Raw genomic sequence first — 18,007 nt, forward strand, 5'->3', positions numbered from 1 at the left:
GATGTTTTGGAGAATTGAATCTAGGGCTTGCTCTCTACTCTCTTATTTAAAGAATCTGGATTTTGGCTGTATCCAATTTGTTTAACACTTCTTCACTGTGGCATATAATATCAAACATGAAAGAAGATGAACATTTGTCACTTCTATAGTTTTTTCCCTTCAATTCAAAGCCTCGGGCAAGCAATGAGAAATGACTGACTGATGCTAAACAAGTCCCACATCCTTTCTCAAACCTGAAAATGGGGCTGGATCTTCTAACCATGGATCCACCCAAAATTCCAATTTATTAAAATAACATTGATATACTATTAAATAATAAGCAATGACAAAAAAAATTTAATGGTAACTTTCCCTAAATGCTAAAAGTATTAAGCTTTTATATTTTCTTTTAAATAACTGTTCTTATTACAAATGTAATACACACACAATAAAAAATTTAGGAAATACAAGATAAGTAGGACAGTTCTCATCCTTTTCAAAGACCAGGCTTAGTAAAATTAACTAAGCATCTGTGGTTCCAATGTCTTCAGGGCATGGCAGTGTGCACCTTTTCCACTGACAGCTGGGCAATGTCAGACCGTTTAGAATTCAACCTCCCAATCCCTCGGGAAGCACCAAAAGAACCCTCCTTTCAGATAAGAGGATTTTACAGAGATTTTGAAATAAGAAGTGGCTGGGCATGCAGCCAACAGAGATCTGGGAGAAGTGGAGCCTGCATTGTGGAGATGGGAGACTCTCCAAGACTGGGAAAGGATCCCCAGGATGAAAGGAACATTGTGGTTTCAAGGTGGCAGGGTTTTCCTGACTTGCCCCCACTCTGCTCATGAGACACCAGAGCGTAAAGTCAGATTCCTTCCAGAATTCAGACAATAAAGTGTTCTGAGTGAATGTAGGGGCCAAAGGGTACTGATACCAGCAGTCCTTGGCTTATGTGTGTTGTCCTGAATCCATGTAACATCACCAGATGTTTCCCAATATCAAAAAATTAGGAGAAACACAGCTTTTTACTTCCTAGAGACAGCCTCTTTGCTGATTCCCTTTCAGCTCCCATAAACCTGCCAAGTAGCAGACCCAGGGGGTCCACCACACCGGGTGCCTACAGGACTGCTCTCACACATGTGAAGGTACCCGGCAGAGGGCACTCAGTCTCCAACCAGCTTTCCCTCCTTCCGATTTTGTCTCCTGTGTAAAAACGGTTTGCCTTAATGATGAAATACATTTAAAAAGGTGGACATGATTCTATAGATGGGGAAATCAGATTGATTAAGGAGAACATTTGGAAGAGACAGAGGCTCAACTTTGGTAGAAAATGAAGAAATATAAAACAAAACAATTAATACCAAATTATACCCATCAGATTGGAAAGCATTAGAAAGTCAGACAATACTAAGTGTTGGATATGATGTGAGAATCTGAGAACCCTCAGGCTCTGCAGATGGAAACCTACACTGGTGCCTACTCAAGGAAATCAAGAATGAGCACCCCCCAGGATCCAGAAGCCCCACTCCCAGGTATACACCCCAGATGCTCTCATACTGGTCCTCAGAAAGACACATCCAAGAATGCAGCCAGGAGGTGAGTATACACACAGGGGTATGCAGCATATACACATCATAACTACATGCTTCTGGATTGTAAAAGAATTCAAACTATGCAGAAACATATCACGAATAATAAAAAAATTATATTCATCCACAATCACAGAGATTTATTTGCACATTCATCTATACATGTTTATAATTTATTTAAATGAGCTGATACATGTCACTTTGTGACCTGTCTCACACTCAAAAATATATAGCAAGTATTATCTCAATGTCATCATTTTTAACAGCTGCATAGTATTCTGCCATAAAGATTACCATAATTTGCTTAACCAATGTCCCATTGTTGGATACTTAGATTATTTAAACTTTTTCACTGTCAAACAGAACTTCTCTGAATATCATTGCAGTGCATCTTGGCTTTCTCTTCTAATCATTAACATTAGAAGCAAAGAATATATAGTGCGGTGGAAAATGTACATCCTTTAAGAATGGAATCGCTTGATTGAAAGTATACATCTTTTTCATTAAAATACATATTCTTTGCTTCTAATTTCCTTGGATCCAAATTTTTTCTGTTGTCTGGTAAGGTGACTCTTTCAGAGAAAACAGACAAATAGGCTAGGACTGCCATTTTATAAGCAATCATACTTACTACACTCCCTTTTATCTACACTGTACAAATTCCTACCTTGCAGGTATCCAGCATCAATCATGCAGCTAGTCTGGCACATTTTGAGAGACATCAGCAATGTAAAATCCTTGAGAGCTCAACATTCTTTTGCTAAAAATATCTTTATTAAATGCCAGCTTGTGCCTGGAACCACACTAGGTATTAGGGAAACACAGAAGATTAATGCCTAGTCCTGCTCAGAAGAAGTTCAGCGACACTTGACTCTGAAGAGATGGAATTCAAAAATCGAATGTGCTTTGGAAGCACAGAGGGGCCCTAGCTGCGGAGGCTTCTCAGAGGAGGCAATGGCAATGAGGTCAAACAGCACCGAACTGACCATACAGTCTTAGTGACAGAGGGGACTCCAGGCAGAGGGTTAGAGTGGGACAAGATGCTCAGGCCACGCAATGCCTCCGGAGAACCCCCGGAAGTCCAGCAAAGCAGGAGGCGCACTGAGCAGAGCCGGGATGGGGGCTCAAGAGGGAAGCGGCACCCCGGTCTAAAGAGTCAGCCTTGCCCACACATTAAGGAGTTTGTATGCAGGGAGAATTGGCAGGGAGGGGTGGAAGAAGGATGAGACAGGCATTCCTGCAGACGAGGGAGGATGGACTGGAGAGGGACAAGGTTGGAGGCAGGAACCCCAGCTGAAGAGATATTATTGCAATTCAGGAGCGACAAGGTGGAAACAGTGGCAGGTGGAGAAGCTCCACCAGGGAAGTTGGTGTGGGCAGAGGTGAGACAGTCTCTAGGAGACTCAGGTGGTGGAATTTCCAGGACTCGGTGCCTGCATGCTAAGGAGTTGCAGAGGGAGAAAGGAAGGAGGGCCCCCAGCTAGCCCAGCAGGCATTTGGTGAACTGACTAACCAAGGTTACAGGCGAGCTTGGGACAAGGGAAAGGCCACAGTACAGACCGAATAGCACAGATGAGGTGCTGGCCCTGCCTTGGCTACACAGACTTGCAGAGTGTTCTAGAATCTAGCAATGACTTATTCCACTTCCTGGGATACAACTTTCTCATCTGCAAAGAAACATATGGGGACTGTGCACCATCAGGGCCCTTCCAAGCTGTAAAATGTTACAAAGTCCCGTCTAGATCAGAATCTGGGGTGGCAGCTGTCCACCTGAAAATTCACCCTAACAAGATTGCCTTCCTGGGAAGAGACATAGATCATGTCCATAACCAGCTTCTCCTATGAAGTCGTAAACTTCTTTCAACACTCCACACCCAAGCCACTAAAGATCCATCTCTTCCAGGCCAGAGTGCTGGCTTACCCACTCCAACATGAGGTTCGCACCCCTCACATCTGGGTGCATGCTGCCTTCTTTTCTCTCCTACTCCTGAGTAATAAACAGCAGACTAGCAAAATAGTTCAAATACCTTCTAAAAAAGAAATACACAGCCTTGTGGACTCCATGGCCTATTTTGAGCTAAATGTTTCAAACCTCCAGACTCAGAGCTGCTCTAGGCATTAACCTTCACTCCAACTGAACAATCAGGAAGTACGTAAATGACAATGGCACCTCTGCTGGATGGCAGGCCCTCATCAGGCATGGAGACACGAAGATGGACTGGACTTGCCAACCTCCAGGGCTCTCTGCTGAGTGCAGAAGCCAGCATGGCACGGTTGGACTGAAGGATGCACAGATTAGGGATGAGGAGGTCAGAAAATAGTGACCTCATTCAAATGTCCAGGAAAAATATACAGAGGAAGGAGGATGGGAGCTGGGCCTTGGTGGCTGCACGCACTTATAGAATATAGTTAGGCTAGAAACGGGAAACCACAGAGCATAAGGAGCAAGTGACAAGGGACTAGGCTGAGAAGCGCTGGTTGATGTCTGCATTGTGGACTGGGGCCAGCTTGCAAGGGCCCCGAATGCCACACCCAGGTATTGTCATACCTAGGTAGGGCCACAGGGAGCTGCTAGAGTTTGTAAACAGAGGATTGAGGCCAGGGGGTAGAGTGGGAAGAAGACAGGAGTATTTCAACCCAGAGTACATCAAGGAGACCAGCAGAGTGAGGAACGATGTGGCCTGAGACAAGGCAGGGAATGGTGGGGTAAGCGTGGGACCGTACTTCCCCTTTCTCCATTTTCTCAGACCACTGGCATCTAATTCTACATAGAAGGAAACACCTGGACCCAAAGTCACACACAACTGACAGCAAAGCTCAATACATAGATGGCTCCCAACTCTGCCTTTTCCTGGTCTGGTTTCTGCTCCTGCACTGAAAATGCTTCCCAGGAGAGCAAGCCCTGAAGCCCAACTTCCACAGCTGATCAAACACCAAAGCACAGTGTGTAGGCTTGGAAGCAGAGGGAGGCAGCATTGAACAGCTGACACACACACCCAGACTTCCAGGCGGGCGGGCCTCAGTAACAGGACAGGTTTGGTTCATTTCCTGCAAAAACAGGATTTCCCAGGCATTAAAGGAAATGTCCTTGCATTCCTCTTACCCCTGTCCCCCAGGATGGACAGGGATCAAGGACCTGGGACATCCTACCTAATTTGCCAGACACTTTATCCCTGAACATGAGCAACCTACAAAAGGCTCTCCAAGATCCCTCGTGACCCTGTGAATGTTCATCTAATGCAACTTAGGCAGGAGCCTAGGAAAGTCGTCTGCGTACCCCACTAACAGAAAGTAAGGGAGGCCACCAAGGGTCACCAAGAATCCTGAAGCCCAGCTCCAACCCCTGGTGCAAAACACCCCTCCAGTGTAATCCTGCAGGCAATTCTCCCACCCCCCACGCTAGAAACTGCTTCTTTCAGTAGCAAAAAAAAAAAAAAAAAAAAAAAAAAGAAGAAGAAGGAGAAGGAAGAAAGAAGAAAGAAAAAAGAGAAAAAGTAGGCGCGGCGTGAGGGAGCTGCAGATGGTAGAAAGGAGGAGTAGCGAGATTCAAGTTACACAGGTCCGGGTTCATATCCTACCTCCACCACTGATTTTACTTAGATAAGCCATTTTGCCTCTGAAAATGTTTTCCTCATCTGTGAAATGATTATAAAAATAAATTATGGAAAAAGCTGTCAGAATTCGGAGCACTCTTGTTAGTGTTCAGCATTAGCAGAAAGTCAACAAATGGAACCAAATATTTATTTTATATATATAGTTAAAGAGGGGAAAGAAAATTCCTAAAACGTGTACCAGGAAAATCCAGACGAGCCCACCCCGGCCCCCCACCCACCCTCCCGGGCAGGGCAGGAGGCACACGTCTGGCTGGGGCGCACCAGGGCACCTGTGCGTGCAGGTGGGGCGGGCGCGCGGCGACAGCAGGTCGGCAATGCCGCCCTGTCGACCGGCGGGGGAAGGAAGAGGGCGGGAGGCCCACCTGAAGACGCGCAGCAGCAGGCAGGCGATGAGGAGGGTGGTGAAGGCGAACGCCACGATCACGGCCGCCTTGAGGGTGGGTAGGTCGCGGAGGAGGGTGGAAATGCGGGTCACCAAGGCGTCGCCGCTGCTGTTGGAGCTGCCGCTGCCGCCCGCCGCCCCAAACCCAATCCGTGTAGTGTTCCCGGGCCCCGGGCCGGGAGGTGGCCGCGACTCGCGCTCGGGTTCGTGCCGCGGCGCGGAGATGGACTCGGCTCTGTTGGCGCGGGCGGCAGGAGCTGCCAGGAGCGCGAGCAGCAGCAGCGGCAGGAGCTGAGCGGGCGGCGGCACCGCGCGCATAGTGCGGTGGGTCGGCGCAGGATCAGGCAGGGCGCGCGCGGCTGAGCCCCAGGATCCGCACCAGCACGGAGGCCTGCACCGGGGGATCCTGCAGCGGAGGCGGCTGCGCGGTGCTTGGCAGGAAGCTGCGGCGCCCGGAAGAGCCCGCGCCACCGCCGCCGCCACCACCAACACGTTGCAAGGAGTCATTCGACGGGCCGCGGCCCCACGTGGGCGGGGCAGGCCGCCCGGCCTGGGTCCCAGCTGCGCTCCGCCCGCCCGCGACCCCAATTCCTTGGGACCTGAGACCCCGTGGTGAAGCAGCAACTGCCACGATGACGCTCGTGCTGGCCCTGTGCTGCACGTTTCACGTGTTTTATTTATTTCATTTAATTCTACAACCCCCTTTGAAGACAGGTATTCTGTTATCCACATTTGATAGTCGACTTAGTACCCAAAGAGCCAGCTCACAGCAACCCCGATTGTATCAGACTAAGAATCAAAGACTATGGGACCTAGAAGTAGACTCCCATTTTGCAGATCAAAAACTGAAGCCGACAGTAAAGTGGTTGCCTGATGTCCTATGTGACGCATAATTTCAGTATCTCTCCTAATTTCCCTCTTTCTCAAAAGGAGTTTCTTATTTCCTGCGCCTCTGCTTATGAACCGGACTGGGATGTGAATCTCTGCATTCATACCTTTGCTGTGGAACACCAGCTGGTGTGGTTAATGCCCTCCTGCCTGGCTGAAGTTTCTCCAGGGAATAGTTGGCTTGCTGCCTCTGGTTTGTAACAAAGCTAAATGATGCTTAGGTGAAGAAAGACGATTAAGGAGGTTCTAGTGGGAGGTCCAAAGGTGGGAATTGATGGGGGCACAGAGCCCCTACCTGAAGTACTAGAAGCCATTCCCAGGGCTTCAGGGTTCCCCTTTTACACTGCAGATGGGTCCTGGCAGGAAGCTTTTCAGTGGTGGGTAAACAGTTAAACACACATGACAAGGTCCCAGGGACCTTAAACGACCCATTTCTGGTCCTGCTGGAAAAAGAGACAAATATAGTACAGTGTATTCGTTGTCTATTGCAGCATAACAAATTGCCCTAAAACCTAGCAGCTTAAAACAACATGCATTTAGTATCTCACAGTCTGTGGGTCAGGAAACTGACCACAGGTTACCTGGGTCCTCTGCTTCAGGGCCTCTCCCAAAGGTACAATCAAGGTGTCAGCTGGGGCTGGGGTGTCCTCTGAAGGCTCAGCTGGGGAAGGATCTGCTTCCAAGCTCAATCAGCATTTTTTGGCCAGATTCAGCCCTGCACTGGCTGTTGGACTGGAGCCTCAGTTCCCCTGGGGCAGTTGGCCAAAGGCTGCCCTCAGTTCCTTGGCATGGGGCCCTTCCAACATAGCAACTTGCTTCATCAAAGTGTGCAAGTCAAGATAGCAATAGAAAGAGTCACCTAGCAAGACAGAAGTCATTGTCTTATGAAACCTCATCACAGAAGTGACATTCTCACACCTTTGTCATATTCTGGTGGTTAGAAGCAAGTCACAGGTTTCATCCACACACAAGCAGAAGGAATTACACAATGGCATGAATATCAGGAAGCAGGGATCATTGGGGCCATCCTAGAAGCTGCCTGCCACATACAGTGTAATTCATTTTGATTTGGGGAGATGGACAACAATCGGATTATCAGAAGCCATCATCCAGAAGGTACTTTTGAAATGCATGTTAAATATGCATGTCATGTTAAATATGTCCCAGTGATATGAGATATGGAGAGATCACATAATTTAGGTCTCTTCTAACTCTGAAACATACCTTCTGGTATGTTAAAAATGTTGCATTAGTAAAAAGTCAACATCATCATATCAGTATGATAGAAGATGTAAAAGAAAATTTTTAAAGAAATACCTCTGAGTCCATGATTTTGGAGCACTGTTCTCCAGGGCATAAACCTCAGCCATCACAGCCTCTTATTTTTGTACTTATCAGAAATTCCTGCACGATACAGCAAAGAGGTCCTGGGCTTTGAGCCTCTTAGCCGGGATGAAAGGTTTGACCACTGAATGGCCTTGGCCAAGTATTTAACCACTGAATGCCAGGTTTCTAATATCTGAAATAGGCTGGGTGCGGTGGCTCACGCCTGTAATCTCAGCACTTTGGGAGGCTAAGGTGGGCGGATCACCTGAGGTCAGGAGTTTGAGACCAGCCTGACCAACATGGTGAAACCCCTGTCCCTACTAAAAATAAAAAATTAGCTGGGTGTGGTGGTGCATGCCTGTGTTCCCAGCTATTCAGGAGGCTGAGGCAGGAGAATCGCTTGAACCCAGGAGGCAGAGGTTGCAGTGAACTGAGATCGCACCATTGCACTCCAATCCGGACAACAAAAGCAAAACTCCATCTCAAAAAAAAAAAAAAAAAAAATCTGAAGTAGGGACAAATAGTACCCAGCTCAAGGCCACTGGGAGCTTCCACGGAACAGAGAAAATATCAGTGCTATTTTCCTTATTTTGCCACAATTTGTGGACTGATGGTCTACATCAGTCATTAAACAATGCTTGATTGTTTAATGTTAACCTCAAGAATGTAGAAAGCATAAATGTTAGACTTTTTTCATAAAGTGAAACTTTAGAATCTTTCCTTCTAATCATTTGCTTACTTAAAAATTGCCCTCAATTAGAGTTCCTTAAAAACATTTTAATTCAAATAACCATAAACAATGACATTTTTAACATGGTAAATGGGCAACAAAACCAAATCTGGTTGATTTCAAAGAAGGGGAGATTATTGGAAGCATGTCATGTTGCTTCCAGAAATGACTGTAAGCTAAAGCAGAAATTCTAACAGTGGGATTTGTGGACTCCTGGGGTCTCTCAGATCCTTTCAGGGAATCTTCAAAGTGAAAACTAATTCCATAATGATAAGATGTTATGTGTCTTTTTCACTATGTTGACATTTGCACCAATAGTGCAAAAGCAACAGTGAGGAAAACTGATGGTGCCTTAGCACAAATCAAGGTAAACAATATTCATAGTCATTGTATTCTTCACAACTATACACTATAGGAAAAAAAAAATCAGTTTCACTTTAGAATGCCCTTCAGGTAGCCATGAAAATATTAAATCTTGACCCTTGAGACCCTTTTAATATTATACATGATGAAATGAGAAATAGGAATAAATCACTTCTGCTGTACACTTACGCATAATGATTGACTCAAGAAAAAGTATGTTTACAATTCCTAGAGTTGCAAACTGAACTAGCCACTTTTTTCGTGGAACAACATTTTTAATTAAGAGAGTGACTGATAAACTTTACACTTGGCCTTTGGCAGGCATTTTGTCAAAAATGAGCAAAATGAGGCTGTCACTTCAGGGACACCCACTGACAGTATTGTAGCCAATGACAAAATGCAAGCCTTCAGGTGAAAATTAGAATTTTTAAGAAAACTTGTCAATTAGGATGTTTTTGCTATGAACTTGACAGCTTCCCAATGCTTCAAAATTTTTATGATGATCTTGGTGGTGATATTAGAAAGTATGGGTTTTTTATATTATGTAATGAAACATATCAAAATTTGAAAGATTTGCATAAATTTTTCCAAATGGCCAATGCACAGTGTTACAAACTCATTTCTGAGTAAATGATCCACTCAAAGTATAAGACAGACCAATAGATTCTGATGAAACAAAATATAAAATATTCATTGCATGGTTTCATATTCCACATTGCAAATAATCTTTAAGAAACTACTACCTGCAAATTTTGGTATAGTATCAAAGAAGAATCTCCACAACTACCTGAAAAGGCTACTAAAATTTTCCTCTCTTTTCTGACTAAATATCTAGGTGAGGCTGGATTTTCTTTTTTCTTTTTTTTTTTTTTTTTTTTTTTTTTTGAGACGGAGTCTTGCTGTGTCTCCCAGGCTGGAGTGCAGTGGCGCGATCTCGGCTCACTGCAAGCTCCGCCTCCCGGGTTTACGCCATTCTCCTGCCTCAGCCTCCGAGTAGCTGGGACTACAGGTGCCCGCCGGCACGCCCGGCTAGTTTTTTGTATTTTTAGTAGAGACGGGGTTTCACCATGTTAGCCAGGATGGTCTCGATCTCCTGACCTCGTGATCCACCCGCCTCGGCCTCCAAAAGTGCTGGGATTACAGGCTTGAGACACCGCGCCAGGCCGAGGCTGGATTTTCTTCACGTTCTTCAACCAAAACAACCAACTGCAACAGATTGAATGCAAAAGCAGATATGAGAATCCAGCTATTTTCTATTAAGCCATACATTAGAGAGATTTGCAAAAAAAGTTAAAGAAAGGCATGCTTCTCTCTAATATTTTTGTTTTAGAAAATTAGTTATTTTTCATTAAAATATCTCTCATTTTTTTTGGTAGAGACAGGATCTTGCTATGTTGCCCAGGCTGGTCTTGGATTCCTGGCCTTAAGCCATCCTTTGGCTTCAGCACCCCTAAAGCACTGGGGTTACAGGCATGAGCCACTGTACCCAGCCAAAAAATATCTTATTGATGTTAACATGCTAATGTGTTATTTTTGTTTTTAAATGAATTTTAAAATATTTTAGACTTCATTTTAATTTATAATGCAGCAAATATCAATATGTATATTGATATAAAACAAAATAAACCAAAGCTCTTCGAGGTCCTCAATATTTCTTAGAATGGAAAAGATTCCTGAGACCAAAAAGTTATCTAAGAAATGCTAACTTCAGAGGAACAAGCTTAGGGAAACAAAACCAAACCAAACAAGCAAACCAATTAGGATACTTTCTGCTATAAAAAAACAGAAAATTCAACCTGAGCTGACTTAAATAAAAAAGGAAATTTCACCCCAATTACTCTGATGTGATTGTTACACATGCGATCAGAACATCACATGTACCCCATGAATATATACATGAATATGATGTGCCCGTAATATTTTTTAAATTATTTACATAAAATGTTTTTTTAAATCACATTGTACCAAAAGTAAAAGATGAAAATGAAATCTCTTCTTGCACATAAAGGAAGTGCCTGGGAGGGGAGGTTTCAGGATTGGTTCATTCAGCCATGTGCATAATGTCAAGGGTCCTAAATCTTTCAATCTCTCCACTGCTGGCCACAGCATTGACTTCAACCTTAGAAGGGTGGCCGCCTGGTCACAAGATCCACAAGGATAGCTGGAGTGGCAATCAGGGTGGAATGCTTTCTTGCTCACATATAGCAGGTGAGAGAGGAAAATACTTTTTCCAACTATGGAACATAAACCCTCCTCTCAGTCTGATCAGTCCATCTTGAGTCACAGCCCGAGGACTATCATGCCCTGATTGGACTAGACTTGCCTTGGAACTAGGGTTAGTTCCACCCCCCTCCCTAGGAAAATTAAAGAAAAAGAAAAGGTTGTGTTGGGAACAAAGGGGAAGACATGGATACTTAACAGGCTGCAATGCCCATTCCAACAAGCAAGAAACAAGGAACTGAGTCTGTCTGGATTTATAGAACCAAAGCCAAAATCAGACCCAGGAAGGATCTGGTTAGGAAACAGCACTGTCCAGCAGATGTCTCGCAGGCTCCACCATCACCACTGCCTCCTAAAGCCACCAGACAGTAGATGCCACTACTGTGACCATGGCTCAAAGAGTGCATTTTTATTTTTTTATTTTTTATTTATTTTTTTTTTTTGAGACAGGGTCTCACTCACTCTGTTGTCCAGGCTGGAGTGCAGTGGCACGATCTCAGATCTTGGCTCACTGCAACCTCTGCCTCCCAGGTTCAAGCAATTCTCACACCTCAGATCAGCTTCCTGAGTAGCTGGGACGACAGGCATGTGCCACCACTCCTGGCCAATTTTTGGTAGAGAGAGGGTTTCACCATGTTGGCCAGGCTGGTCTCAAACTCCTGACCTCAAGTGATCTGCCCACCTGGGCCTCCCAAAGTGCTGGGATAACAAGTGTGAGCCAATGCACCAGGCTTGTAAGAGTGTCTCCTTAACTGCCTGTGAATTGCATCACTGGCTTGAAATTAAAAGTCCTAAAATGCAGCATCCGATTGGCTACCTCAGTCACGTGGCACTGTCCAAGAAGGGGAGAGGGCATATCCCATTCTCTTCATCTTCCAAACGGGAAGAGGGGGGTCCTCCTCCACCAAGGATCACACCACTGGGTAGTCTACCACAATAAGGACATCTGGATGTGGGTAGCCAAAGCCAAAACTAGTAAACGGCCACTTCAAACACAGATGAAAATTCTTCAGAAATAATTAGATCAAAAAAGTAAGTAGATAGTTTTTTTAAAATAAATAAATAAATACGAGACAGGATCTTGCTGTGTTGCCCAGGCTGGTCTTGAATTCCTGGGCTCAAATCCTCCTGTCTTGGCCTCCCAAAGTGCTGGGATTACAGGGATGAGCCACCACGCCCAGCCAAGGTGGGTAGATATTGATGAGAGAGATATAAAGATAGATAGATAGATGTTAGAGATAAAGGATAGAGAGGTGATAGATGGGCATATAGGTAGGAGAGAGATATTTATACATATTTTCTATATACTGTACATACATTCATATATGCACATATATATTTTTATATGCACAATAAATACAAGTCATTTAATTCCAGTACACCACTTACTAACTGTGTGATCTTGTTTAAACCTCCTTATGCCTCAGTTTCCTCATCTGTAAAATAGGGCTAATAAAAGGACCTATCTCATGACAATATTTCAAGGACCAAATAAGTTAACACTTGTAACATGCTTAGCAAAATATCTTAAAAATGGTAAGTGCTCAGCAAATGTTAATTATTAATAAAATATCAGAGGAATGAAGAAGGATCATTGAAATGGCAGAAAACATTTAACTGTAAATCATTTTTCCAGCCTTCAAGGTTCACCAATATCTGAGGGAGGGAGTTTCCGATGCCCTGCCTGGGACACCTCCAGGAGACAACAGCTATGGAGCAAAGCTAGATCCCTGAGTTAATAATGTCTAAACCACCTTGGAATTCAGAGCAGGAACACCCTTTGGACACCTCTCACCTATTTGCTGTTTTATACATAGGTAGCCCACAGGAAATAGGTCTCAGTGAAGTAAACTAACCGTTTGGAAGACAGACATTCTCTATTCTCTGTGACTAGCAGCTAACTTAAAACAGTAGGACACAGGAAAATATATTGGAAGAAAATATACCAACATGGTTTGGTTTGGTTTCGTTTGGTTTGGGATGGAGTCTCTCTGTCGCCCAGGCTGGAGTGCAGTGGCCAATCATGGCTCATTGCAACCTCCACCTCCCAGGTTCAGGCCATCCTCGTGCCTCAGCCTCCCGAGTAGCTGAGATTACAGGCACGCACCACCACACCTGGCTAATTTTTTGTATTTTTAGTAGAGACAGGGTTTCACCGTGTTGGCTAGATTGGTATTGAATTCCTAGGCTCAAGTGATCCGCCCACCTCGGCCTCCCAAAGTGCTAGGATTACAGGCATGAGCCACAGTGCCCAGCCCTGGAAATATACCAACATGTTAATAGCAATTATCCCTAAATGTGGGATCATGGGGCATTTGTTTTGTCTTTACTGTATCAGACTTTTCTAGGCTCTGTAATAAATATGTACTAATTTTGCAGTTTTCTTACATGCAGTACATATATTAATCTTAACTATTTTATTTCCTAAAATGAATATGACATGACTTACCTTTGTTTTTAACATATCCTCAGGCAAAGGGCTTACAAAGATGACCAGAGATCAAACTCTGGAGCATGCGTAAGGAGAATGTGAGAGGCAGACTCTCCCTGCTGCACCCCACGCTGCTGACACAGTGTAGTGAAAATAATTTTTAAGGGTAGGCTGAAGAGGGGTAAGGAAATTCCAGATAACAATGTCCACTATGCATTGAGCTTTGCGCATAATCACACATACCTTTCACCCCTATGGGAAATAGGCATTAGCATCCCTATTTTGCAGAGGAGGAAACAGAGGCTTGTCAATTTAGGGACTTGAGACAGGCACATGTGCGTGGGCAGTGGAAGAAAGGTCTGGCCTGGTAAGGGGGTCCCCGTCAGCCCTTGGGGAGTTATTTCTATTCCAATTTGGAGGAGCTGCTGACTACAAATCTACCTGAGAGGGACCCACAGCAAAGGAGTGGAGGGGAAACCCAAGACAACTCAGCCAGAAACCCAGCAAGCAACCCCACAGAGTGTGCCAGCCCATCTTTCATTTCTTCCTAGATGTCAGCAGCACTCATGTCATCTGGAAGGCTTCTTCCCACAGCAACAGATATTTTTTGTGCCCTTGTTATGGGCTGGGCACTTTCGGGAAAAGAATAAATATATAGCATGTGGCCTCTAGCCGTAAGCATGGCCATTCTGATTTGCAGACAAGATACGTTAACTGTTGAGCTAATCACTAGTAAATAACATTTGCAGACCCAAGAGACAAGGATGGGAAGGAGTAGAGGATCCGTCCTAAGTATATTCCACAGTCATTGCTAGAGACATTCAGAATCAGGAACTCGTGTTTGTTGCATGCCCACTGTGTGCCACACTCACCTCACGTGCGTCTCATTAGTCCTCACAGCAACCCTCTGTACCCCATCATAGCCTCCCGGGTTAACGTGCAAGTAAATGAAGGTCTGCGGGGTCCTACAGTGTCTAGGGTCACACCAGCACCAGGGCACAGACCCTGAGCTCAGTCTTTCCAACTCCTAATCGAGACTGGGGTTGTCTCCAAAGACGGTGGGGCATTGATCCATTAAAAATATCCTGTCTCGCTCCATGGTGCTGGGAATATCAGAGAGTACCTTTGGAAGAGTAGAGCTGAGTAGCAGGAGAACCCTCTGGAACCCCAGTGAATCCTCCTGTGTGCAGGCCACAAGCACTCGTATAAAGAGCAGGCCCCAAATACTAGTGAAATGTCATGATCAAATCCACTTCTCAGATAGGCTCCTTTATACACAGTTGTTATCATCCACATAATAAAAGGAATTGGGATTTCCCTCATTTGTCTTAAGTCTTTGCACAATTTCCTCCCACCTTTCCTGGGCCTGCTGGGAGGCTCTGCACAACCCCACTGGGTGGAAGGCAGAGTAGGCGGGGAACCCTGGGCCTGGCAGTTCTGTTACAATACTGTGTCACAACACAGACAGATGGGGTGGCCAGAGTCAGGCAGAGAGACGCAGGGTGTGTCAGGTGGCTCTCCTGCCCTGCCTGTGCACACACATGCTGGAACCCTGGTACTGTACTCAGCTTTCAATTGAGATGAGAGGAAGAATAAACGAGGGACAATTCATCCTAACAACTCAGGACAGCGGCCAACCCTCTGGTTTGCCTGGGTCTGAGAGATTTCCAAGGATGCAGGACTCTGTTTTTAAAACCAGGTTAGTCCCAGACAAACCAAGAAGAGCTGGTCACCTCAGCTGACTCCTCTACCCTCAGGTAATGCAGCCCCTTGCCTTTATAGTTTCTGGTCCTTCCTCAGCCCACACGCGTGCCCCGCCCCTCTGTGTCTGAGCAGGCAGGCAAGCTTGAATACCAGCTAATATTTATTGAGCATTTACTTAGCGTCAGGCACTTTACATCAGGCCTAGGGAGAAAATACGGTTATCACCTCCTGTCACAGATGAAGAAGCTGAGGCTGACAGAGTTAGTGTATACAAATAATTCCATAAAACCAGCTTCTACGCACACTGGAGCTTATAAAGGTCTCCATACTTTGCCTTCCCAAGTTTGCCAGAGAGGGAGACAGAAAAAGAGAGAGAGAGAAAATGAGTGATGAGAAAGAGAGAACACGAGTGATGAGTGAGAGAATGAGAATTAAAGGTCTCTCCCTCCCTCCTGGATGGGGACAGGCCGCATCCCAGACATTAGCCCCCCTCTCAAGGGATCAGAGAATCAAGCCCATCCTCCGCGTGCTCTCTGCACCTCGCCTGTGGAGCTGACACAGCACCAGCTGCAGCTCATTTTACTCCCCGCCAGAAACGAGGGTGTTATCATGTGATATTTTTGCCTCTTTTTATAAATAATTCATCCTTTTTTGCACGAAAGTAAGATAGCCTGAAGCTAGAACATTTAAAAGGAACGTCAGTGCCTTATACATAAAACAATAACGTGCTAGTTTGCCAGAAAGTTTGCGAAAGTCCCGAAGCTAAAATACACCTCGTTCTAGGTCTATTTTTAGCCTGGAAAAGGCTTTCCGATGTCTTTCTCAGTTCACATGTGATAAGGGCTGTGTTATGCTTTCTCTGAAATGAGGCTTTCCCAAATCAGTTACATTTGCACAGGGAAATCTAAAAGATAACTTGCCAAATAAGCATATTTATGAAATCCAAATGCCAAGTACACAAATGCTTTTTTTAACTCCACAAAAATAAAGTATAAACAAACGGATAATGGAATCTATCGTCAACCATGGCTATGACAAATGGGGCCACAGATAGTTAACGTTTACAGGAGTCTTTTTCCCAAGACTGACAGGGAGTTTTCCTTTGCAGGATAGCAATTCTGGAGCTGGAAATTACAAGCGTAAGAACAATTATGGGGAAAACAACTATGTTTGATGATAAGATTTGGGCCTCCATGTTACTGTGGGCTCCCTCATCCCCTTGATATCATGCATTGGTTTGGTATTTATTTGTTTGCTTGTTTGTATTTGGGACGGAGTCTTGCTCTGTCACCCAGGCTGGAGAGCAATGACATGATCTCAGCTCACTGCAGCCTCTGCCTCCCGGGTTCAAGCGATTCTCCTGCCTCAGCCTCCCAAGTAGCTGGGACGAGAGGCACCCACAACCACACCCGACTAATTGTTGTATTCTTAGTAAAGACAGGGTTTCACCATGTTGGCCAGGCCAGTCTCAAACTCCTGACCTCAGGTGATCCTCCCGCCTCAGCCTCCCAAAGTGCTGGGATTACAGGCATGAGCCACCACGCCCGGCCTCATGCATTAGTTTTTTATGAGAAAGACATTTTATTTCTTTACCTATAATGATTTTTTTTTTAAAATACTGACATTGCTGTTGTCAAAATGTCTTCAGAAGGACACATGACAAACTCATAATGTTGGTTGCCTACAGCAGAGGGTGACCAACCAACCTAGTTTGCTGGGGATTGAGGGGTTTCCTGGGATGAGGACATTTCAGAGCTAAAACAGAAAGTCCTAGACAAAGTGGGACCAGTTGGTCACCCTACCTAGGCAGAGGAACTCTGGATGGCTGGAACAGGGGCAGGAAAGGGAATAGTAACTGTATCCCTTCATGCATTTGGAATGTTGAACTATGTAAACTTATTACTGGTTAAAAAAAAAAAACAGGTTAAAAATGTTCTGTCAGTATCATATGAGAGGACTCTTTTTAAAGTAGTAGATAGATAAGAGTAGCAAAGAAAAGGTTACTGGACCTATGCAAAATTAACATCAGTACATTTAAGGTCTGCTTTGTTTATTATTTCATTTGTTTCTGAAATATGTCCTCCGAAAGACTTCACAATTATTCACCAAAATAACTCAAAAATTTGTACAGTTCTTTAACCCTTGTTCTCACAACACCAGAAGGCCACTGAGGCTCACTCTGTTGTTCCATTTTGAAGATTAGGAAATGGTGGCCTAATGAGGTTATCTGACTTGCCCCAGGGTTGGACATGAGTGTGCCCTGGAGCCTGTGTCCCCAGGGCCAGCCTCTCCCGTGCTGGCCTACTTTATAGCTGGCTAGTATCGTCAAACCATGGAAACAGCGGGCTGTTGCCAAAGAGACATATTTCTATGAAAGTTTCTCAAGTGTCCCCTAGGAGAGCCTGCAGACGCCAGTGACGACATAATATTGCTGACGGAGCCCTCCCCTCCAATCGTGCTGCTCAGAGAGTGCCACCCACGGAGCAACGTTTTAGGAGATTCCAACACCTAAAGTCCTGAGGTGCGTACGTGGAGGGACCCCATCCTTGAGCTCAGGTGGACCATCTGTCCACAGTTCTTTTCACAGTGCAGTACTTTTCCCATACACATCAAAGTTGCTTTGGATCGAGAGGCGAAGACCAGCAGGGCAGAACTAAGCAGGCCACAGACATCTTTCACCAGAAAAGCCGAGGGTGAGGGGCAGGGCGGTTCACCCTCCGGATGGCTGTTTGTAAAGTAAATATTGATTGTGAGCCATCCCCCAACCCGCTCGGGAAAACA

At 45.1% G+C, this 18,007-nt stretch overlaps 1 protein-coding gene across 1 annotated transcript in view; it reads right to left on the reverse strand.

Moving 5' to 3' along the window:
- Window positions 1-5,998, reverse strand: part of FAM174B (family with sequence similarity 174 member B) — a 38,660-nt gene extending 32,662 nt beyond the window's left edge. The window contains exon 1 of the mRNA XM_001098234.5: window positions 5,545-5,998. Within this exon, the coding sequence (XP_001098234.3) occupies window positions 5,545-5,882 (338 nt within the window). The 5' untranslated portion in view covers window positions 5,883-5,998. The remainder of the gene's footprint in view (window positions 1-5,544) is intronic.
- Between the last annotated feature and the right edge of the window lie 12,009 nt (window positions 5,999-18,007).

The sequence above is a fragment of the Macaca mulatta genome, chromosome 7 (assembly GCF_049350105.2).
Source record: "Macaca mulatta isolate MMU2019108-1 chromosome 7, T2T-MMU8v2.0, whole genome shotgun sequence".
Taxonomy (NCBI): Eukaryota; Metazoa; Chordata; class Mammalia; order Primates; family Cercopithecidae; genus Macaca; species Macaca mulatta.